The sequence below is a fragment of the Gymnodraco acuticeps genome, unplaced genomic scaffold (assembly GCF_902827175.1).
Source record: "Gymnodraco acuticeps unplaced genomic scaffold, fGymAcu1.1, whole genome shotgun sequence".
Lineage (NCBI taxonomy): Eukaryota > Metazoa > Chordata > Actinopteri > Perciformes > Bathydraconidae > Gymnodraco > Gymnodraco acuticeps.
The window spans coordinates 440,669-466,484 of NW_022989980.1; the positions used below are offsets into that span (position 1 = coordinate 440,669).

The following is a 25,816-nucleotide window of genomic DNA, read 5'->3' on the forward strand; positions in this document are numbered from 1 at the left end:
ATCATGGGTCAAAATTGACCCACGAACACAATGAACGGTAACAGCTTTCGAACACAACACAAGGGTTAAGGAAGATTAAACCGCAGGCTATTTAGCATTTTCACCTAAAAAACAATAAATCAAATATTTTAATCGTAGCCGAGTCATTTTCTGCCCACCAAGTTATTATTATTGGGCTAAATGTTCCAGCTCTAAAAAAATTCAAAGCACACTATAATGTTATACATGTATAAAATGACATGTCTACGTTTACAATTTTTCAAGAGTATGATTCTAATGATGAATGAGTGGCAAGACTGGCATGCAGCAGAAAATGATCATTTCTTTCTATTAAAATTATGTTTTTATATTAATATGAAAATCATTTTTGTCGTTTCAGTGTTGCATCAGGAAAGATGTCGGAGAAACACTGAATTTTCGGTTGTTCTTTCATCACAAAAGTCTACTATTACTGCTCTGCTGCCATTACAGACACTTCTGAGCTTTATTACCTTCCTGTAATAGCTCTACGAAGGTCATTTTGATCAAATATTCATAAGCAATGTCCATAAAAAGTTCAGGTAACACTTGGATGGTCTAATACTGATACTGACAAAATGCCATGGTTGGGTAATGGAGACTATAATACTCTCTCGGTTCTCTATGTATCCCAAAATTCCTGGTATTTAATTATTACCTTTTGGTTAGAGTTTTACTTAAGATAAAGAAAATGTAATGAACTACTATAGCAAGCATTAGACGAGGTTTCTTCTGTCATTCTCTTTACCCGTGTCACCCTTCAGTGAATCTCCTAATGTTGGGTACTAGCTGAACATAGATACAAGAAGAGCCATTATTACATTTTAACTGTGTGCGTAATTCAAAGTGATGAGGTGAATTATTCCTCTCCGCCAAATTAAAATGTAGTTGTGTGCAGTCCGTGGCTTCTGCTGATGAAAGGAAGAGAAAAATGACTACATTAAAAATAATTTAGAGCCCTTATTTGAATAAGGTTTTTCAGAAAGTAAAGGTCCAGTTGAATAGTCCATGGCCAGTCCATAGAGGCGAATAATGATAATTAATATGTGATGAATAGGTCTATTTTGTCCCACTGCTCATGAGCACAACGATAATGAAGGATGGCCATCTTTTTGGTGAATTCAATTTATTTTCATGAGTTTTAAAAAGAAGCATTGCCCATATTTTACTAATTCACATAACTACTTTATGAATGCAAATGTCCAGAGATTCAATTTTCTTTAATAATTACCAGATATTTCAAATAAAATATGGTAACTAAAACATAGATTGAAAATGTAAATTCTCTGACCACACATGTTAGAGGTCCTATAATGAGGGGAGGGGCGTGCCAGTGAAATACTACCAATAGTAATAATATACAGGTACGGTGATTTTAATCTGTGTAGAAAATACAGAGCTGGCAGCTTAGTGTGTAAACTCCTAGATGGACAAATACGTTTCTGCAGATGTTTTCAGTCAAAGCTGCTGGGAATCAGATGCTCTCATAAAAACTGTCACAGGAAAACCAGATTCTGCGGTTAAAAGCAGGGACGCAGCGAAACAAATCTAAAGAACAAAAGTGCAGCATTCTTATTACTGAGACCAAACCGTAACAAAAAAAACATTTTATAACAATCAAAAAGGTTTTACGGATCATTTCTTCTCCACAAACAAGTCTCTTGATAGAACATCATTCGAGGGTCAAATTGTCCTTTTAATTTAAATGTAATTAAATTCTATTTTGGATCTATATTGTATGTATGTTTCTCCACCAGTACTCTAATGTTGTTCCACTATATGTGTCTGACAGTTATATTTAAGATTTTATAGACAAAACATATGATGACATTAAGAGCTCAGTATACAGTACAGAATTGAAGACGATTTAGCTTCACATCGAACAATTACAACAGTAAAATGCTACGTACAGATATAAATGCATGCAGGGGCCATATTTTTGCATTAGTATTTTATTTTTCAGACTCGCTATTTTATTTGGCTTTCCAAATTTAACTTGTAATTAAATATTTTTGCCGTGTGGAATCTCTATTTTTAGTCAAATGTTCCCTGTTGAGTTTGTTGTTGTACAAACTCAACAATTGATTAATTAATCCTTAATCATTAATCCTTGAGGCCCCACAAATATGTTTCTCTCCTTTGCGCGTTGCTAAATATTTTGCCATGTTACTGACGTCCATTGTTGATTAATCGTAATGTGTGAAATCATGGGCGTAAAATGTAGCCCACATGCACATGTGTACATCTGTGTCCTCCTTCATGCACGCTAACACCCCACTGGAAGTTTGGGGGGTCAAGGAGACCAATTGGTCCCCTTTGCTTTTTACTATTGCTGGTAAAAATATAAAATTACTATTTACTTTATCTGCCTGTATAGCACTGAGCCCTTCAATCAAATGCATACTGTATATATATATATATATATATGCATTTATTTATCTTCATTATTATATGTTAATGTTTTGTGGAGATTTGTGTTATTTTAAACATGGCTTTTTCCTAGTGCCAGGCTCAGGGGTTTCAGGGGTTAAGTAATACTGGTATAAACAATAATATCTTTGATCTGAAACAAAGAATATTGTATTTCTCACATTGGAGTTTCACTCACATCCAGAAGAAGCCGTGGATAGATGAAAGGTTTGCTCTGAGTTTAGTTGTTTGTTCCCTTCATGTGTTTACCCGTGCAGTAGCACTTAAGACACTGCTTAATCAACAGAGCCAACATTGTAAATCCATCTCTGCCACTGTTGTGTACTGTTCTTCTTCCTCTTCTCGCTGACATCACTCAACCACATGAGACCTGACCTCAACATTCAACGTTCTTTGTTGAAGACGGATCTATTAAAATGACTTTTCACCTCAACAATAACATCCATACTATTCCTTTCTACTGACTTCTCATTTTGAGAGCTGTACTTTTCCTGCAGTATTTTTCTTATTTTCTGTCCGGAAAAATAGATTTTGAGGTGCACACCCTGCAGTGGCCACAGCAGGGTGCATGAAGAATGTAATGAATAATATCATGAATCAACTCTTGGTTTCAATACAAATACTTTTATTCAGCCAACTTATTTTTACTGCATGAGAACGGAAGCCTTATTTTGGAAGGCGAGGAGTTAATTTTGTAATGGTCCAGTTTTCAATAGCACTTCTACAATACCCCAAAGCGAATCAGCAATTGTTGCTTGGGAACGACTTCCATCCTCCCATGGAGCCTCTCCACAAAGCTTTCTGCACAATCTGTACTTATTCTGCTTTCGAACACCCTGGAGGGTTAAATGTTCTGTGTGCTGTTCACCTCGTACTATTTTAACTTTTATTTCCATGAGATTTTGAGCATCATATAGTAAGCAGTTGTTTACTTTCCTCTCTGGAGATCCAGATGTGTCCTCAGCAGGGGATTAAGATTACAGCTAGCGATAGCGGCATATTATAATCCAATTAATGCATGTCGTAAGATTATTTCTGTATACTCTCTGCCTGTGTTATCTCACGATGGAGTCTATTGTTCAAAACGAATGATAACAGATTGGTAACAGATTGTTCGCATTCACTACATTGTGTGTGTTATCATGTTAGAGCTCAGATAAATCACATTATCCAGTTATTACTACATTGCCTGAATACGAGATGTAGGATCTCAGTTGGAGAGTGCGTGCCTGTTGTCGCAGCCCAACAGGTGTTCTGGTGATATCACAGCAGAAAATGTTTTCACAGATCATTTAATCCCCGTTCACTTCAGTAGCTCAGCGTCAGCTTTCACACATTGTGCCAGCTGTGACACGTCGCTTATGCTTCAAAAAGATCACTCTGACCAAATGTCACACCTTATAAAGTGTGAGAGTTTAATGGATAAAAACTGTTGCCCTTCCAATGACTGCGTGTGGCCTTTAAAGTTGATTATTTAGGAGGCTAATTGTTTGCATCAGATTTAAAGAGACCCTATTTTGGTAATTTTCAGGTTTCAAAATTGTATTTTGTTCCTCTAAGGTGACATGCTTTATTGTTCAAAAAGGTCTTTATTTTTCTCATACTGCAGCATCTATTTTCACCCTCTGTCTGAAACCAGAGCCCAGTCATTCCTAAATTAAACTTTTAGAGGTGCAGTAACTTACTTTCTGGCAACTTTGTGGCAGAAATAACAAGCTTGCATGCATGCCCGGCGCCGTGGGAGGGCCAGGCCCTCCCATTTGACATTCCTGCCCTCCCCCAATATACACGTTTTTTATTATTTATTAAAAAAATGTTTTAAATGTTTTTATTTTTTTCATTATAAATAAACTGTGAACTTTTATGCTACGATGTATCTGATGTCAGATAGTAACTAAAACAAAAAATCGCAGGCTATGTCAAATAAATTCATGTGTCTGTTGTGATTTGTGATTCGTCCACATTTAGACCAATCACAGCGTCACACTCTGCCGCCTTCTGGATTTGTTTGTTTATTGTGCATTCTGTAGACTCCCATTTCTGTTTGAATTACAAAATGGACATCAGAAATTGGCTGAAAAGCAACCGCTCAAAGACCAACAGCCCCAGATGATCTTGGGGTTAATAAACCCAACCAGGTGAAACTGGATCGTTATCCAGGGAGATTGTTTTCAGGAAAGAAGCGCACTTTTGCCGCTGCATGGTACAACAACAGACCATGGCTTGAAGATTTGTTAAAAGCAGACGCAGCCTTTTGTTTCCCCTGTAGACAGTGCTGGAATTGGGCCGGTACTCACCGGTACACAGTACCGGCACTTCTGGTTCTGACCCATGGAGTACCGGCACTTCTTGCTCAGTACCGGCATGCTGGCGGTACTCCGGTACTCATGCACCGTGCCAGTACTCAACACTCTCCCGCCGTTCTTATTATACATCCATATATATATATACAGCCGCCCGGTACTCAGTAGATGCGTCATGAGGTGCCGAACGGACATTCTCATCGCTCTAACCGCTGGAGTTTCACAGCGGCTGTCAGCTGTTTACTCCTGTCATTCAAACAGAACGTGGTGGAGAGGGGGCGGGGCTTGTCTTCTCCATGTAAATACTGTGGTGGAAACGACTATGTCAAAATTAACCTATTTGACCGTGATTTAATAGTAATACACGTTTCAAAATAATAATAATAATAATGCCGAAGTAACAACATACTGAAAACTGTTAGTAAAACCATGTTTTAATGCTTTACAATTTACATACCTAGATGCACGTGTGTTGTGTTTATGCAGTGCAACTCCCACCCAGTGGGTGGCTATGTAGAGTGATAGAACAGAGCAGGCATGCCCCCGAGAGAAGGAAAGCAAGTCACGTCACAAATTAGCATTTCTAAAATGTTAGCGTGGATTAATAAAAGTGCAAAAAGACAGCGGTTGTCGCAGGAAGAAACTTCAAATACAGAGAACGCTGTGCCTGTGTTGGAAATTGTGTCTGATGGGGAGCTTTCTTTGGTTGATCCTCCTGCTCCAAGTTCTAGTGCATTAGCATTAGCACTAGCTCCGCCGCCTCCTCCAGAGCCTCTAAAGTTAGCTGCTGCTGGCGCAACTGCCACCACCAACACCGGGCAAAGCGATGCACCTGACTGCTGGACAACGGACCAGGTGCAATATTTTTGCAAGACCAATGCATGGCTCCTTCTTAAAGATAAGAAGCTAGGATGTCGGATATGCAGAGATGTCAAATTTTTGGGAATACACACTGGACAAGGACTGAAACTGTCAACTGAATGGGGTGAGTGTGCAGTGTCTCATTTCGGTGTTGACAAGGGCAAACAACAAGCTAGCCTGAGAAAAAAAATCAAAGAACATAAAGAATCACAAGCCCATGTAAAAGCTGCTGACATCCTTACATCTGCTTCACGTGAAACTATTCAACATCAAGTGCAGTCTATGCATAAATCTGAATTAGACACCACTATCAGAGTTTTTCGAACGGCATATAAAATTGGCAAACATAGCCGGCCATTCACAGACATGCCAATTGATTTGAATGTACAGAAACTGAATGGGCTGAACGTGGGCAGGGTTTTGCACTCCAATAAAACCTGTGGCGAAATCATCGACCACATAGCTCATGAGCTGAAGAAAAAAATGGCAAAAGACATTACAGAAAACCAAAGAAAACTGTGTTTTGGTCGATGAATCTACCACTATTAGTGGTAAAACGGTGCTTGTTGTGTGTCTACGCTCAGCATTAGCTGATGCTGAGCCCGAAACGTTTTTTTGGGAGCTGATTGAGTTGGATGGAACAACGGCTGATGACATCACAAAGGCGTTAATGGAGTGTCTTGGAAGAGATTTTAACGAGGACTTTTTAGGTCAGTGTTTCGTTTCTTTTGCATGTGATGGGGCTTCAGTCATGCTAGGGAAGAGAACAGGCGTTGCTACCCAGTTGTGTAGTAAATTCCCAAGCCTGTTTGTGTGGCACTATTCCAATCATCGTCTAGAGCTGGCAGTTGGGGATGTGGTCAAGGAGGTCTCAGGGCTCAATCATTTCCAGATCTTTTTTGACAAACTCTATTCCTTGTTCCATGCCTCCCCCAAAAATCAGAGGCAGTTAGCGCAGTGTGCGCAAGCAGTCGGACAGCGTCTCCTGGTGATAGGGCGTGTTTTGTCCATCCGTTTGGGTGGCTTCAAGTGAAAGGAGCGTCAGAGCAGTCTGGGAAAACTACCGAGTGCTTCATGATCACTTCACAAATGCTGCAAACGACACGAGCAGGGATTCCAGAGACAGAGCAAAGTACAAGGGCCTGGATGATGTGCTCACATCTGCAACGTTTGTCAGCAATCTGGGACTGATGTACGATGCGCTCACAGAGCTCAGCGACCTCTCTCGGCAACTCCAAAAAAGAGAGATGACACTGCCTACAGCAGATAGGCTCTTAACTCGAGAAATACGAGTTTTTGAATCCATGGTCACCATGCCTGGCCCACACATGACTACAGTTCATACAGCTCTAGCTGAGAAGTCCTTCAAGGGTGTTGCCCTGCGTGAGAATGGCAGGCTTGTACAGATTCATGCAGGTCAGTTTTTTCCGCAGTATGGTAGAGAATCTGAGACACAGAATGACTTCCACAACCTCCTCTCATGTCAGCACAAGAGAAATCCCATTACATGGCCGGGAGGCCCGGGACAATCAGCTAATCCAGGACATGAAAGTTATCCATCCTGGAAGTTGGCCTGAAGAGGAGTTAGACGTACAGTATGGGGACGTAGAGGTGCTACGTTTGTGCGAAGTGCTGAAAGTGGACAGAAGAGAGACTGTTCAGGGCTTTCGCGAATACAAGGAAACCAGGGCATCCCGTACACCTGCTGCCATGGAGCCTCTACTGAAAGCAGTCCGAACCATCGCTGTCTCCACTAGTGAGTGTGAGCGGGCATTCAGCTGCATGAACGATATCCTTACTGCAAAAAGGAATGCTCTCTCTGTCAGCCTGGTTTTCATTAAATGTAATGGACCATCACTAGGACAGTTCAATCCGGAACAGTATGTGAGGTCCTGGCTGGCAAAGGGAAGGAGAAGTGCTGATGAAAGAGCCTGTCCAGCTCCAGCCCCTGATACTGATGTCCCCAAGGCCTTCTGGAGCCTTTTCTAACAATGTGAAGTATATTGCAAAGCAGCTCACCCAGTGAGAAGACTTTTGGCATAATGTGCCGATTTGTACAGATCCTGGAGATAGAAGGACTTCAGACCAACCAGGGAGTTATCTGATCAGCTTGGTGTTCAATGTAACTCTTTACCATGGCTCAGACTTTGTTACTTGCAGTTACAGTTTCTCATTTTAGATTGTGCAAATTTTGCATTTGTTTTTACATGTTCTTTGTTCATGCTCTTTATCATTTTTCTGAGTTGGAAAGTTAGATTGCATCATAGTTTACTTTATACATATTTGTATTCTTCAGTGGTGAAGTATATTGCAAAGCAGCTCAGCCATGTGAGAAGACTTTTGGCACTTTTTCGTTTTTCGTTTTCTGAGTTGGAAAGTTAGATTGCATTCAAAATGTACAGAAATACTTAATTTTGTTAAAGCTTTTTATAAAAAATGCTTCTGACCAGAGCTTTGTTTCCTTGTCATTAATGTTGAACACCACCAGAGGGGCTCTCACCTGAAAGGTCTCTGCTTCATGTGTCTTCAGCAGAAGATCTAGACTTTGATTGCTATATTTTCAGTTAATATTGACCTTACTGAGCTTTAGCCATATCCGCTGCCTATCATAAAAAATGTTAAGTACAGTGAACCTTTCTAAAATATACAGTAGTAAAGAGACAAACCCACCAGCATTATAGTAGCCAAATTCTTGTTTGTGGGCTGTATATATAAAATTGACTTGAAAAAGTTGCTGATTTTAGAGTACTGGCACCTTTTTCATTCCAATTCAAGCACTGCCTGTAGACAGTTCAAAGTAAATACGTCTTTGTGAGAGAGAGACAGATACGCGAGGAAACAAATAAGGAAATTAATAATTTGGTGCAGATCAGCTGGCACGGAACCGGTATTACGTGTCAGCTGTCGTTGATATTATAGCTTTTTTTTAGCCGTCAACCAACTCCCTCTCAGAGGTGACCACGATTCACTCCACAGCATGTCCGAGTCAGGCAGTGGGCTCTTCCTATCGCTGTTTGAGTATACGCTGCAGTACAAAGATGCAGAGTTGGCCAAAATAATGTTCTAAGTTAGCTCGGCTGAGCGAAAGGATGCACCTGCAGTGCATAGGAAAATAAACCATGCCCAAGGCGGGCTAAACAGTTCATCGTGTCCGTCTCTATTTCTCTCCGAGTGCAACGATGAGGAAGCTGCCATCCTTAACCAGTGTGCCTTGCTCGTGATTTACCAGTGTTTGTGCTGCCACACACACAATGTTTCAAAAGTGGTTTCTATGTTGCCCTTTATTTGTGTATGTATTTGCGATAAGTGTGCGTCTTTACGCAATGCTGTTGGCCTCGCTGTTTGATATATATTGTGCCGCAGGCCCACAGCACATGACGGTTTTGTGTGCCCTCCCATGAAAATCATATGCCCTCCCTTCAGATTTGTTCTGGCGCCGGGTCTGCTTGCATGTCAATTCATCATTTTTTACACATTTAGTAGTGACAAAGCAACATTATCATTCATTTGCAGTGGGTCCAACATTTACTCTCAATTAAAATGTTGGTTTCCACTTCTGTCTCTTTAAACACTCCACAATAATCACTCACTGAACGTGTCAGTCTGTCGTTTCGTCCCGAGTGAGCACAGTAAAACTATATTTGAGAGCTTTTTTGTTCCAGTTTGGGTATTCTGAATAGTTAGCTTAAATATGGTTTAAAGCTTCATAAATTGAGGTGAACCATTAAGTCTGGGTTATCTGTGGGGTTTTCACTATAGACGACCCCCTTAGTCATTTGATCTGTATGATTTGAGTTTTGCAATTTGTTACGTTCCCTCCTAAACTAGGGGTACAAAGGGAAGTAACAAAACACAAAAACAACCGGGCGAGAGAAAAAGGAGAGGAAACTGACTGCCGAAACCACAAAGTGAGGTTTTAATTAATAAAAAAGTAAAGAGGCTCACCAGCCAATTTGCAAAACAAACTTAAGTAGGCTAACTAAGAACAACTTTCTGTTAAAAGAAAGTGACTACATAGTAGTGATGTTACGTATTGCGCCGCAGTGGCGTTTTCTCCCGGAGGCCAAGGGAAGCCAGGCTTCCCCTGTTTTTTCGGATTGTAGTTATAATTTAAATAAATAAATAAAAACACTTTGTTTTGTTTCGATAATTCTCCTTTGCTGTGTGTTGCTGCCGGCCCGTCGCTCCCCCATTCTCATTGAGTATTTTACAAAGAGTAAAACAAACAGCGCCCCTCTAGATGTTATGGTGAAACAGTAGATTGCACTCTCTGTTGCGAGAGGAGGCCAGCCGAATCTGGCTTCCCTTGGTGAAAAAAATTGAGGGATTGACCAATCAGATGAGGCCAAAGTGATGCCCCTGCCAACCTGTGATTGGTCAGGGCCATGCCAAGGGAAGCCAGCCGCCTCTTGCTTCCCTTCAGGGGCGGCTGGCGATTTGATTGGACACTGCCATCCAATCAAATCACATCAACATCAGTTTTAATACTGTAACTGTCATCACCGCCGTTAGAAATTATCAAGCAAATGAAGCATTATGGAGGGTGGAGATTTGGCGTACTTAATCAAACATAACTTTACTAAACTTCCGCTACAGCAGCAACTAAAAATTAAATCAGATGACAGGCCAATGCCCGCACTCGAGCTGTGTGTACACAGAGGAAAAAGGGAGATAATCGGACGTTCAATGAGGACATTTATGTCCGCACGGAGTGGCTAACTGGAAGCGCTAAACGTCAGCGTCTATTTTGCTGGCCATGTCTTCTTTTTGACAAGGATTCGTGCTCCCTGAACAATCCTTGTGCAACTTCAGGATTCATCGACCTTGCCAACCTGTCACGGGCAATTGAGAGGCACGGTAAATCCAAAAATCACATAGATTGTGTGATTGTCTGCATACATTAATAAGTAAAATGCTTAAATTAATAAGGAGAGAGTTTCAGCTGAAGAGTGCGTGCGGACCTTTCGGTTAGATACAGGTGTGTGCAAGTCCTGCATCTGTGTGATACAAATGTGTGTAAAATGATACCGGGCGCTGTAATCACTCATCTGGTTACGTTATTGACCCAACCCAAAAAATGAGCTTCCCCTACATTTTTCCCCACGCCACGCTACTGTTGCGCCGAGGCTTCGGAGCGTGTGTCGAGTAATCCCCGAAGCTTTTTGTAAAGCATGTACCGAGGCTTGTATCGTTTTGGGCCAGTGACGTCATCGATGACAAACGAAGCCTCGCTGCCTGTCGATACCACGTGACTGCTTCACGAAGCGATTCAGATCGGTTGAACCGTTGAACCACAACGCTCATAATACCCATGGATATCCCTCATACGCCTTAACCTGCCATCAGGCCCTGGGGCTGATTTTTTTTTGTAGGCCCCCTATTTAAACAACAAATCAAAGTAATTTATAGCCTCGGCAGGCTCTGCACACACACACATACACACACACACCACTAATTCAGCACCATGAACAGCAACATATGGCCTCAATGCCAGGTATCAGTAGATGAGAATGATCATTATCTCCGGTGGATTAACACAAACCTAGTTATGTAAAACGATGCACAACACATTTAAACCTGCAGGCTACTGGGAATCAATGAATAGTGCAGCATTGCCTTACCTCTTTTGCAGTGCTTCCGAAAAATTATTTATGATGTTCTTAAAATCCATCTCACGAAGAATGTCATGCTCAATTGACATCAGTGTTAGGTTTCCTTTTCCGAGCACCACTCTCAAACTTTTTCTTCTCCGACATTTTCTCCTAAACAACCTTCATCTGTCACTCAATCACTCACAATTTGAATAAGTCACAAGTGAAACATATTCTCATTCTGATTGGCTGTCAGTGACCACTGACTGTTACGGAGTCAACATTTTTGAGAAAAATCTCTGGAATCCATCGATCTGATTGATTAGCGGAGCAAATTATCAAAATAGTATGGAGGAAAGATATTTTTGTTTGGATTACTGGTCTGGGGGAAGCTCGCGAGTGTGTGTGTGTGTGTGTGTGTGTGTGTGTGTGTGTGTGTGTGTGTGTGTGTGTGTGTGTGTGTGTGTGTGTGTGTGTGTGTGTGTGTGTGTGTGTGTGTGTGTGTGTGTGTGTGTGTGTGTGTGTATACGTGTGTGTGTGTATACGTGTGTGTTTGTGTATTTTTGCGTTTGTGTGTATTGTGTTTGTTTCCCGGGGAAAACACTCACGAGAAACACCGGCTGTTGTTATGCCTGCTGTGACGTCAAGTTACTCCGTTCTCCGCTTATAATTATGCCGAAGCTTCAAAGTTGTATGTATCATCTGAATTTGCCGAAGCAAGTTTAATATTCTGAAAGCCAAGACTTTGTTTATTTGAAATCAGATGAAAACAAACCGTAACGGACCCTGCCGTGTTATCTATGATTACTATACGCCTTACATTCATAATTTCAGCGGAGAGAGGGGAGCAGCGCTGCGGAACAGCAGAGTGGCGAGGGAGAGCTGTCTTCTTCCCTTTACAAGCTTCAAAAATGTATTTATCGTGTGATTTTGGAAATAAAAGTTTCATATTCTGAAAGCCAAGACTTTGTTTATTTAAAATAAAAATAAAACACCCGAAAAAAGAAAAAAAAAGATTTTTTTTAATTTTTTTTTATTGGCTCATGATAGGCCCCCGATCTATGTAGGCCCCTGGGCTTCAGCCCAGATCAGCCCGTGCATTAAAGCGGCCATGATAATAAGAACCATATTACCCCTCCTGTACCCGGGCCCGGTGACACGATGGAATCAAGAAAGCTCAGACCCTCATTTATATAGAGGTCGGAACATGTCATAAGTATAAATAGATACAAGCATAAATAAATGTAGGAATAAAAACATCAATAAATACAGGAATACATATCTTACAGTGTTTTCAAGGAGATTCAGCGTGTGTGCTGTGGCTCAGCTGGAAAGAAGTTGACTCATGAACGCAGGGTCCCTGGTTCAACGACTGAACAATATGTATTTTTTGTTGTTTATAAAAGCTACAGCTAAATGAGATAATGTAGTTAATAAATGTATTCTTTGATATGGTTTAGCCTTTCTCAGGCTACAACATGGTTAAGTTTACGAATATTATTAAGGAATACAAATCCCTCTTTGCAATGTTTACCAGCCTCCTTAGGATTTTCAATCACAATCATTAAACTGTAATAAATACAATATTGTTAACATGAAAATATGATTTAATGTTCGTTGTTTAGAGTTATTCTAAGGCTTTACTCATTGGGAACTCGGTATGAGATTGAGCACATTGTTGAGATGTCCAATCTGCCTGTTTTACACACTTTGACCAACAGGGGGGTTTGTGTTCAAATGAAGCCCATGATGAAGCCTCACGAGATGAACCCTTTTGCGAACCAATTGGCTGGAAAGCTTCATAGCTTCATAAGGCTTCATCTCGCCATCACTACTAAATAGTACAACACACACAAAGATAAACTGGAGCCCATCTCCTAACAATTCACAAAAACACAGGCCTCACACAGAGACAGCGACACCATGCTGCACACATGCAGCCAGAGGAGAAGGAGAGGCCACTGCAGCCTTCCTCAGGTCCTTTAAGGAGGCCCTGATTGGGGATTGGCTGCACCTGGAGACAATCAAGGAGAGAGAGAGAGAAACACACACACAAAAGCACACACACAAAAGCACACACACACAAGCACTCACTCCGGCACGTAACAAATGCTAGAACCCAAAGCCTGAACCAGAAAAATGCAGTTGGATCCACATCATTCTTAATGAATGTATCCATGCAATGAATGTAAACCCTGTTGATGGTAATTATTCGTCTATGTTATGGATTAAAGGGTTCAACTTTTTCTGCGTAAAGCAAAACTTTATTAAATAAAAATAATAGGGTCAGATTTATAATCAAGATCTATTACTGCTTCCATTACACATCAAGTTGAATACAATTAACTACCTATTTACTAATGGATGTATAATCAATATTCCCAAAATAAATGGGTATTTCATCTCATGAGCGAAGAGCCTTTGTACACCATTTAATCATTTTCATTGAGGTTCTATCACCTAGGTTGTAATTAGGCGGATGTCTCTCACTAGTTATAAATGAGTGTGTTTTTTATTTTGAGCAGTCAGTTTGACTAAAGGACATTTTATCTGTAATATTTTCTATGTGCAGCATTCAGGGATTTACAGCTCTTCTTTTGGATTGCAAAGGTAAAAAAAGCAGAGTAACATTTGTCATTGCGTGTTTATAATGTTGTTCACCAAGATGATTCTTAATAGTCTCTAAAAATCTAAAGCTGACTTACCCTCATTAATTGTGAATAACTACTTGACATACTAAAGACAAACAATGGGCCCAAAAATATAAATATTATGATAACTAATTCAATATGAATCACTTATAGGAATTCTCATCAACGATACATAATGGGGTAATTGGTTAGGATTTCACAACAGGAGCAAACAACAGAAACAAGTTGATATCTGGATGCACTCGACTGTGTGTGCACCGGCAGCCGGCCGTGACGAGCAAAGTTTCCAGTACTGAGCAGAACTGTGCCCATAATAAGTCTACAGAATAATAGGAGCGTAATAAGTGAAGCATATCTTCTGCCCTATATAGAGAATTTTCCTCTCCCTCTGCACTAAACAAAGCTTGTGAGGCCTGCGGCTAATCACTGCCCTTTACCTGTTGTCATTCATCTAGAGGAGTCAATTGGTCTGCTTCTGCAGGGTGCAGAGGTAATTACGATTTGGCTATGACTTGCATTTGGCTCTATTGTCTGACTCTGAGGCACACATGCTGGGATATTGGGAACTTGAAGCTCAAAGCTCATTCAGGAGAGTTCCACTTCGACTTCACAACTCAATGTTCCCCCCGAGAGCTCGTCTGCTAACTAAACAAAGCTCAGCCGAGATGAGTCAAGATCATCACAGAGAGAAATACCTACTGCACCTTTTTTATCTTCCACTCAGAGTTCGTTATTTGTTGAAAAACCATTTGCAATGCATCCTGAGGTGCAGAATATTTTCTCGATCATTGCTTCTCTTTCATTTATGGATGATTTGAAAAGTTGCAAAGCAAGAAGAACAATTTCACAATATTGCTGTCTAGATGATTTTCACAGATCTGCCCCTCTTCAAACTCAGGATTGTATTAATATTTAATCGCATTATAAATTGGATGAGGAATACAATTATGTAAGTAAATACACCTGTTCCATCAAGCAAGAAATTGAGAAAATCCCCCAGCAAGTAGCTTTACTCGAAGGTGAGATTTGGGAAATGAATTTAGGAATTGGAAGATTTGCAGCGCCATAATCCATATTCCTATTCATCTGTTCTTCCTCAAAGAAACTCCGTAGAGAAGGTACATACTCCTGTTTAGAGTCCCATACTTTGATATAAATTGATACGTACTTTGAAATTAGCAAATTGTGTTTTTGAGATGAACTTCGGGATATGTTTATGAATAAAATGTGCAAAATATTTCTATTTCTGACTGTTACAGCTCATTCACAGAAAGGTGAAGACAGCATGAGACCTTAAAAAATTAAAAACACTTTGCACAACTCTTCCCTAAAATAGTAATCCATAAACTATCTTTGGCAAAATTGAGGGGGAGATTTAGAGAAGGAGCACCTTAAAGTGGCTATAAAATTTTAGCTATTACAATTTTAAGAGGGAGGCGGTGTGAATTTCTGAATTAGGAAATGTAATCCCAAGAGCGAATTAAATGAGCAACTTCAAGCCTTTCTTTGAGCCTGCACTTTATTGCATTTGTTCTCAAAGAAAATGGCAGCGAATTCACTTAAAACCAGTTTTTTTCTACAACGACTACAGATAGTCTTTTAATAAGTTAAAGTTATCTAGATATATACTGTAACAAGGTGGAAGGGATTTACATTTGCACACTGTTTGAAAAAAAGAGGTCGAAAGGGCAGTGCTGCTTTTTACTGAAAAAAAGAACCCATTGTAGGGTTTTCTGAAAAGTTGTTTGTAATGTTTGTTTTGTATTTATTTGTCTTGTATCCATTACGATCAAATGTGTGTGGTTTTTTTTTAAAAAGGTATCCTAAAAAAATAATGGTATCCTGCGAAGAAAGGGTATTTTGTGATTTATTAATCAAATGACAGATAAATGAGGTGCATATCAGAGAGAAACCCCAGCTGGATGTTAGTCATGCAACCAGGGCCAATGCTTGCAGACAGGCAAGGCAGGCGACTGCTTGGGGTCCACAGCAATGAAACACCCTTTCATTTACTGCAACGACATGTCGCGAAACCCCCTCAAGGCGGCCCCATGCATAGCGCGCCGGAAAATGCTGCTTCTTATTTTACATTTCATTGCCTTGCTCTGCTCCGGGGGGGGGGGGGGGGCTGTCGGCTGTGCGTGGTGATGAAAAGCTGGTTCGAGGGGCCCCCAGTGAATGTTTGCCTAGGGCCCCCACAGACTCTAGAATCGGCACTGCATGCAACTAATGATTATTTGTATTTGTATCAGTTATTTTCTAGATTAATTGATGTATCGTCTAAAAGAGTGAAAAAAAGATGGTTTTAGACCATCAAACCAAAACCCAAAACCATCAAAAAGAGAAGTCTTTAGATGTCCTGTTTTATCAGTGCCAGACCAAAATATATGAACTTTGACGTGACAGAAAAGCATTACAGTATATCTCCATATATTTAAGAGTCTCAAACAGCATTTTCTGCCATTTTTTAATTCAAATGTTTGTCAATCAGCTACTTATTGCTAGAACATTAGATAAATTAAAAAAGGTGTGCAGAAGAAGAGATGTTTAATGGACTCAATTTTGCCCCTTTACAATAAATACTGAAAATGAACCTGAACTGTAGACGCGTACAGTCGCATATTTTGACAAGCAATAAAGGCTGCTGCTGCTACTTCACTCATGAGTATTTTTGCACTTAAGAATTGGCAGTAGTATATCAGCGTGATGTGTCAGATCCTTGCTGCACTTTGTTGAAGAACCAAGAGGCTCCTGGGAAACCGAGCGCTGTGTAAACTTCCTGTGCAGAGGTACACTTCCTTCCTACCGTCACTGGAGCACGGAGGATCCTGAAAGATGACGGATGGAGGCTCTCAGATCTTTCCTCCAGACCAAGTCAGGATCTGTGACTGCCGTTCATCATGAGCCCATTTTTTCCCCCATCGCTACCTCTGTAATAAAAGACTGAGGTGGTGTAAGAGCCAGGAGGTGGATATTCAAATCACCCAGGATTATACGTCATATGTTATCTGTATGGACGAGTTTCTCCCAAAATTGTGATTCAATCCACAGGCGTGTGTTCTTTCTGTCACTGTGTAGCAACAAAAAAAAAAAAGAGACAAATGATTCTCTGTCCTGTTTTCCTCCCTCTTCTTACGTCCATCTCTCATGCACATATTCTTTCCGCATCTTATTCTCTTCTTTGGCTGTGAAAGTCTCCCTTCATGTGGGAAGGGACAGTTAATGAATGTGGATGAGCACGTGGGAACTGTGTGGGTTTTCCACCACATCTTTCTCTCAGAGCGACAGAAGCTCGACAAGGCTTTGGAGGCTGGCTTTAGAGTCAAGGAAAGCAAACAAGGAACAGCTTTTTTCCAGATGGCCACTGCAAAAGAGAGCAGAATATACTCTGCACGTTTTTGGAGCCAGCGTCTGCCTGTATAGTATGACAAGTCGGTTTGAGCAAAACTACGGTTGTCTGATGGAAATCGGTCTATTTATATATTTTCTTTAAATCACAGGATCCAACTTGGTCTGTTGGATTTGTAATGGGCCTCGTTGTTGGTCACAGTGCTCAATCTGTGTTTACAAAAGTGACAAATACAAAAGACAGAAATTCCTATCAAAGCCATCAGGCCTGAAGCTTGAAGAGGAAAGAGTAAATGTTTATTCTGTGATTCTTCCTGGTTTACTAAGGCTGCTCCCATCAACCTCTGCTCTAATCTGTGAGTATCTGGTATGCACTCCAAACTAAATTGCTGTTTATTCTATTTTGCAGGTGTGAAAGCCCCCAGCCTGCCGCTGAATGCTATCGGGGGAATGAGGGTCCCAGGATGCTCCACTCTGCTGCTGACACAACACTATTCCTGAAAGACCCGTCGCTTGATTTACCCAAGCAAAATGTCACGGTAATTGTGAAGATTTATATCAATGGGAAAGAGCTGACGAGGTCCCACAGCTATCAGATCTGACAGACTTAATATGTGCTCAAATGTTGCTTGGCACACTAAAGGCTTGCAGGTTGACCAATTTCACCCGGAACGCTCCACCTCCGATGGTATTGACCGAGCTGTCGTTTTTCACTTCTGGAAATCGAGTGTGAAGTGAAACTTTTAGCTCGTGAAATTGTGTTTTTAATAAACGGGAAATCACCACAAAAACTTTCTTTATCAGCTTTTGCTTTTGTGTGCTATCTCTGGAAAAAAAGACTGGCAGGTGGTTTTCATAAATAGGCCAAACACAGGTGGGCTTCATCCTTCACTCCCCATCACATCACATGTTGAAATAAAAAAGTGATCGTGTGTTTTGGTGATGGCTCGTAATAAAGTTGAGTGACACTTAACAAAAGTACCGAAGATACTCATTAGGTTTTAAAGGAGGTAATAAGTAGCTCTTCCATACATTTCAGACAATATAGATTATGACAAATACCTTGAGAACAGAACTTTTTTTGTTTGATTATTATTTAGAAATGTCCATAGAGTCTGCTTCAATTACATATATTTAACAATGAACAGCTTGCCACTTTCTTGATGAGTTAACTCTTAATCAACAGCCAAATATCTGCTTGTTTCTTATCACTTGAACCTCAGTGGCTATTTTTGAGGAGTGCCATTCATTCCTTGTACTTATTTATACTGAGAGGTTCAATGGGAGCAGTTCACTTTACCTATTTTGTGAAGCGTTACCAGTTTGTGATAACAATAAAAATCATATCCAGTATGATACATGGTAAATGGACTGCATTTTATATAGCACCATTCTTTAGGACTACACAAAGCATTTGAAATATACCAGTCATAATTCACACCAGTTCATACAGAGGCAGCGGCTGTCATCCAAGGTAATACCTGCCTCAGTAAGCTTACATTCAAACACACTCGCACACCGTTGGCCAAGCCATCCGGAGCAACTCGGGGTTAAGTATCTTACCCAAGGAAACCATCGAACCCAAGACCTATCGATTGAAAAAAGACCGCATCATCATGGATAATGAATCTATGATGAATGGTCCATCAAGTCACTGGATAAGAGAAATTGTTGTCGAATTGTTAATTGTTCCCTATCAACAGGCATATGTAGAGTTGCAAGAAAAAGTATGTGAACCCTTTGGAACTGCCCTATAAAAAATACACACCAGTTTGAATTTGCTATTCTTAAGAAGCATTGCCAGATGTGAACCATGCCTCGCACAAAAGAGCTCTCAGAAGACCTACGATTAAGAATTGTTGACTTGCATAAAGCTGGAAAGGGTTCCAAAAGTATCTCTAAAAGCCTTGATGTTCATCAGTCCACGGTAAGACAAATTGTCTATAAATGGAGAAAGTTCAGCACTGTTGCTACTCTCCCTAGGAGTGGCCGTCCTGTAAAGATGACTGCAAGAGCACAGCGCAGAATGCTCAATGAGGTGAAGAAGAATCTTAGAGTGTCAGCTAGAGACTTAAAGAAATCTCTGGCACATGCTAACATCTCTGTTGACGAATCTACGATACGTAAAACACTGAACAAGAATGGAGTTCATGGGAGGACACCACGGAGGAAGCCACTGCTGTCCAGAAAAAACATTGCTGCACGTTTGAAGTTTGCAAAAGAGCACCTGGATGTTCCACAGCACTACTGGCAACATATTCTGTGGACAGATGAAACCAAAGTTGAGTTGTTTGCAAGGAACGCACAACGCTATGTGTGGAGAATCCAAAGGGTTCACATACTTGTTCTTGCAACTGTATGTTTTTTGAACATGTGTGTGCTCCTTCAGTTTGATCTATATGGGAGGGTGTCACCAAATGACTGTAAACATACATTATAGAGTAGACCATCTTAAATTACATGTTGCAATGCCAGGAATAAGACCGTAATCTGTATATAGGTAAAAGAGGGACATTTAATTCATTTTAGAGGTTTCCGCTAGATAATTTACTTCCATTGCCAATGTTTAGTCGGGATGCAGGAAGTGGTGCTTCCTATATGTAGTATGGGGCAGGGGGAAAAAAGGGTGTGACGGCCGGCAGAAGATGGTTGTGTTGAACGTCAGTCTTTCGTGAGGAGTTTGTATTCTCTGGCATTCTAAAGTATTTCACCGTAGCCAGATTGTTGGATAGCCTTAAACAATTTGATTCAGTTGCTTATCTCTAATAATCAATCAATCAATTTACATTTGTCTCAGTTTACTTCACAGTTTGTACAGAATATCAGTATGACAATACGACACCCTCTGTCCTTAGACCCTCACATCGTACAAGGAAAAACTTCCAGAGAAAACCCACAGTTTAAAGGGGAAAATGGGAGAAACCTCAGGGAGAGCAACAGAGGAGGGATCCCTCTCCCAGGACGGACAGACGTGCCGTGTGTAGAGATAATACATTTTACAGCGTAGGTAGACCAAATGTTTGGAAATGCATGTGTCTATAATGAATTCACGAGGATATCATTCTAATAATGACAGAACCATCATTTTTAAAACAATGACAAGTGCAAAAATCATGTTGGCTTTGAACAAAATCCAGAAACATCCATTATTTATGTTAAAAGGGTAGGGAAATGATGACCCTGACTGGTGTGTCTTGAGGTGTGTTAGTGATATGAACACCAGAGAAGGTAATTTACAGAAAACAGCTGGATATCATGATGGGTCTGGTCTGAATCATGCCCATGACCTTCATCATATGTCATTATCATAATCTCTTTCACTCTCTTCTGTCTGACTTTTTTCAGCACATCATTAAAATATTACATTACAAAGTGCAGAGCAGTCGGCTGGAAACAAACCTTGACTAACTTTATGACTTTTACTAATATGTTTACAGGTAAAGAGACCATCTTAACCTGAACAGTATGAAGCTAAAAATACAAACAGAAATATGACGTTTCCATCACAGTTCTGACCCAAGGTAAAAAATAACTGCAGGTGCGATCACACCTTCCCTGGCACAGTGACATTTCCAAAAAGTATTAATAGTACAAAGTTCTGAGGGGGCAAATATGTTAGTGTCATCGAGGGTATTATTTAACCCCTGCATTGTTTAAAATTAACAAAATAACAGGCAATGAAGTCTCAGCTTTTACAAAAACAGAAACATAGACAAAAAAACATTGCTGAGATTAAACATTTTGAGTTTTTGTATTTATTTTTTGGTTGCCCTTGAAAGTAGCTTTGCATTATCTGTTTGATATGGGCAACAGCTCTTACAACAAGATGCCTTAAAGTCTCCGCCCCACCCAAAAATGTATATTTTAATACACTTAGTTGTAGATTTGTGTACCCAAACAAGAGGGTATGAAGTGCTTTGTGACATTACAACAAGTTTGGAAAGAAATTATGTGGGAATAAACTAAACTAAATAAAGTGAAGTAGGAGATATCTACCATCCAGAATTTACATTATTAAAATGAATTGCATATATTTCGTTTTTAACGAGAGTAGAAGATATCATTTTAAGTGTTTTTCAATTAAAAATAAAACGTCATAATCATGGATTAAAGTATTTTTATGTGCCATTTTATGTGATAAAGCAAGCCCTAAACATCTGTCCTCAGATAACACTCTTTGGCTCATCCCTTAGTTTACTCCTGTATGTGCACAAGTGCAAATTACTTTCATTTTATAAGGCTGCCTCATTCGTTATGCCGCTCTTCAGTCATCTCAGCTCTTGTTTGCTGTACCTGTTACAGTACCTGCTGAGTGTGCAGACTGACAGACTGGGGAACAAAAGCAGAGAGCAGACACTTGAACTGTTTTTGATACTTCACAAAAATATAACTGAAAACATCGGCATCTGCACTATGTGGGTACGATGTACTTCTTCTTTTTTTTTACATGCGAGATTCTTCTGAAAGTAGAGAATCACTACTGTATTTTTTAAATAAGTATAGTTTGTAATTTATTCAACAGAGGGTTTATCTTTCAGTGAATCCACTCATGGCTTGCTACCTTTGAAATGGGAGCAGGACGGAGGGGAGACATCTGCCTTGCTTTTAATGGCTATCACAAATGTTTCAGAAATTCCACTCCACCTGAAACTTCCCTCCCCTTCAGCACACTCCCAAATTACAGCACTGGTATGAAGCTTGGACTCTCAGCCACGCAGAGTATTTTCCCTAGCTAAGAAGTCGGAAAGATTCCTCCTGTGCTCTTGCATCATGGACGCAAGCAGTAAATCCAGCAGTCAACAGATTCTGTGGAAAGATGTGAGTCCATTTTTTTCTTTTTAAATTTGATTTATTGCACTTATATTGATAGCAAAATACCCATGTAAAATAAATTCCAGAATTTTAGTGTCTATGAATACTGTGCATCATTTTAAATTACCACAGAGTTAGAAAAATGGGAGCACCCTTAAACTTTTACAGCTCTATAAATTAAATGTAGGTGGCAGCAGGAGTAAAAGTGGGGAATCCTGTGATATTTGAGTGTAAGCTACAAGTTAAATATGTCAGAAGTTAGATTTTTTTTTAATCAAAAAGGAGCTGCTGCTTGATCTCTTGCTCATTGAGCTGAAGATCCTCAAAAGTAATTCATTTTGGATTTTCACCTTGGCTTTCTCTCTTCTTTATTTCTTTCCATTATATTCAGTCTCACTTGAATTATTGTATTTACTTTGTATAAAGAATATTCTTGCTTCTCAAATGCAAACCACAGCATTCAAATATACACTATGATTTTTATTTGTATGTCTTTTTTATTAAGAAGAAAGGGGGAGGAGGAGGAGGGACTTTTGGCTGAGAACTTTTTCCACCACTCATATTTCACGTGTTGCATAACTTATTTACTGTATAGAGTAATAGCAGGGGTAAGTGTCTGCAAAGCACAGTGTTTTTATCTTTTATATATATATGTGTGAAAAGCAAGCTCTTCTTCTGTCCATCAAAGAAAAGGCAGTGTTGTATCAGGTACTCAACATAACCACAGTCTAGCTGACTGATGGAGAATGATGATGATGATGATGATGATGAAGAAATTAACTGTGGCTGCAAATGTCAGAATAGTTTTCACAGGATTTCAAATACTTATATGAGCGTATCTCAGTGTGATAAACCACTGCTTCTGCTTGGCGGATATGTAGGCTGCGTTCCTATTTCTGCAGTTTTCTCGAGGAGGTGCCCCGCCCTGCATGATAACAGCATGGGGCTTCAGGCACTTTTCCTCACAAAGCCTGAGAGAAATTGCCAGGCTGATTCTGAACTCCTAAACCTTTAAACACTAGTTGGCGAGTTGTGTGCACTCAGACTGCTCACTCCGTCTCCATCCTTGCCTTTATTTCTGTCCGTCTGTCTCTCAATCCCACCTTCTTCCTCTGAGTATTCAAAATGCAAGGTGCAGGCAGAGAGAGAGGTTTGTCCTCCAGTTAAGTTTCCACTGCTTATGCAACGTGCCACAGGAGAGCAGAGGGTTTCAGCCACAGGTTTTTTTCTTTTTTCCCCATTACTCTGAAAAATTCACAATGATAGGAATTTCTGGCTTTCTGATTGTAGCACTCTGTTTTTCCATCAAGTCTTAGGAATTTAAAACACTTTCATGCGCCTCATGCTTTTGTTGCTACTGTCTGTAATATTTCAAAAATTTGGAATTAATGGAAAAAGTTTATTTTTGTAGGGGTCTTTGTAGAATAATGTGTACTCTGTTCTTCCTTAAAGTCCTACTGCTAATGTATTTACCAATCAGAAACTAAATCCACAAAGCACATATGAGATTTCCTGTACGCAACGCCACATATATTTTAATTTATGAATTATTAAAAGGCTATGTGGAATTATTTGGATTGGATAGGACTATTTGGGATATTTTAACAGTATCTCAAATTATACCAAAGTCCAAAGTCGGGAAAAGCTATCTAGCTATTATTAAAAAATGATTCCTACATATTATTTTAGGAAGTCAGCCATTTAAAGTACTGCCCAATGTACTGCAGCTTAACTACTTTAACAGCCTCGGCCACAATAGAAAAACCAAAGCTGCTTAATCGTCGTTTTAAGAGACACGAAGATAAGCAACACCAATTTTGCTAATTGAGCTTGGTTCCGTTTTTTATTTTACATATCTGCTTTTCTGTTGTCCTCCGAGACCTTCAAAAGGGGTCCAGTGTGAATGAGAAGCTTTTATTTCTCCCTGCTGGAGCTCTGCTGGAACAAAAGCCTGTCTTTATTCATTTATGGCCTTGAGCCTCGGGAATAGACTACAGAGTTTTCATTTAAAGAAAAGTTTAATAAACGTAACCTCTCTGTGGCAGTAGTACAGTCTGTTCATTAGTAATCCTGGCATGGGGATGGTTATTTTTGTCATTAGTCTTCTCGTTGGTTTATCGACTTTACACGAGAGAAAACACTACCAATGAACTCTATGTAGAAAAAAAGTACAACAATGCTGAAAATAAAATAAGTATGAATTAGAAGTTCAGACATAAAAATTCACATTTAAATCAATACTTGGACTTTTGGAAAACGTTCTTATTGGCTACACATCGTAGGTATTTAAACAATTGGGAGAGAAGTAAGCCTCGACTCCCAAGGTGCATTTCAGCAAACATTCAATTATGTTAAGCCCTCCGCTTATGGGAATCAACCTACTGTATGGTCATCAATTATTTAATCAAATTAAACCAAAGCAGGCTGTAAGGTGTAATTCTAAGTATTTTGGCCATACTGAAGCTATGGATTAAATACTCGCTGGATTTAGGAAAATATGAAGTTTGGGTTAAAATAACTACGGAAGTATTGTTTCTAAAGTGTGGAAGTTACGTGACAAATAAATCAACGCTGACTTCTGGTTTCACAAAGGACACAAACTGGTTTCTCCTGGGTCAAATCTCCAGTTTTTAGACCCTCCCAAACACCTCTAGCTCCTCCCTATGTGGATTTTGTCTCTATTCCATCTCTACATGAACTATGTATTCAAAAGGGATTGCATACATATCAAATTTGAAATATGGGATACGTACAAATTCAGTTTTTATAGTATAGCTACAAGAACCAGCCTGATTTATATGCCATATATAATATCAAACCCTATTGTTTGCAGGTTGAGGCGGGAAAGGAGAAGAAGGCCAAGTACCACACGTACCAGCGCGTGGCTCTGGTTCTGGCTCTGGTCTTCCTCGTTTTGGGTCTCTGCATTGTCAGCCTGAGATATCTGTGGAGCCCCAGTCTGGGGAAGGTAAGTCCAAATATCACCTCATTGCTCACCAGTCATCAGTCGTATTGCCACTGTCTGTCGTAAGTGTGGTCCTCAGATGAAAGACACATCAGTAAATCATACAGGCTCCCTCAAGGAAAAGAAATATGCGAGTGAGGAAAATGGATAGCCACACAAAGAGCCAAAGGCAGCCTCTGCAGCCTGTATTGTATTCTGCCAGATTAAAAGATGTGTGGGCTACGGAAAGACAGCTGTGTTTTGCTCTGCTCATGTTTTGGCTGTCAGATCTGTAATTTCATGAAATCTTGGACCAAACCACAAGCCGCTTTTTTACCGCCGCAAATGTCTGCCTGTTGTATTTATCTACTTCCTGCACACATTGTAAACATCTCCTCACAATGACGGATCCTGATAACTCAAAGCTGACCCTAATTGCTGTTGACCAGAGTGGCTGCAGCAGGACTGAAACCTCTTGGCAATGTAATTGGGATAAACTCTTGTCCCTGGAAATTCATCTTGTAAAATCCAATTCAATCGCACTTGATGCAGAGCATTTTCACTCCGCTCCTTTCCCCAAGGGGCAAAATTAAAAAGCTAATTTACCCAAGGCAGGAGGAAAAATACATCAAGGATTTCACATCCAGAAATGGGAAGCTCGCTACATTCTGAGCACAGTTGCAAATAAGAAGATTATAACAGTGAGATGAGGGTTCAAATTGAGCACGTAAACTTCAAACCTGGATGCATAAGCCTGCTTTGTGTGTACTGCTAATGCCAACAGGGGAACAGAGGAGAACACTCATACAGGATGTCGCTTGCTGTTATACCAACATCTTTGTAAATGCTAATAAACAT

General features: G+C 40.1%; 1 protein-coding gene across 1 annotated transcript in view; it reads left to right on the plus strand.

Annotated features, from left to right (window-relative positions):
* The first annotated feature begins 21,888 nt into the window (after positions 1 to 21,888).
* The window catches only part of tnmd (tenomodulin), a 47,503-nt gene continuing 43,575 nt past the window's right edge, over positions 21,889 to 25,816 (plus strand). The window contains exons 1-2 of the mRNA XM_034211819.1: positions 21,889 to 22,020; positions 24,848 to 24,982. Coding sequence (XP_034067710.1) covers positions 21,973 to 22,020; positions 24,848 to 24,982 — 183 coding nt within the window. The 5' untranslated portion in view covers positions 21,889 to 21,972. The remainder of the gene's footprint in view (positions 22,021 to 24,847; positions 24,983 to 25,816) is intronic.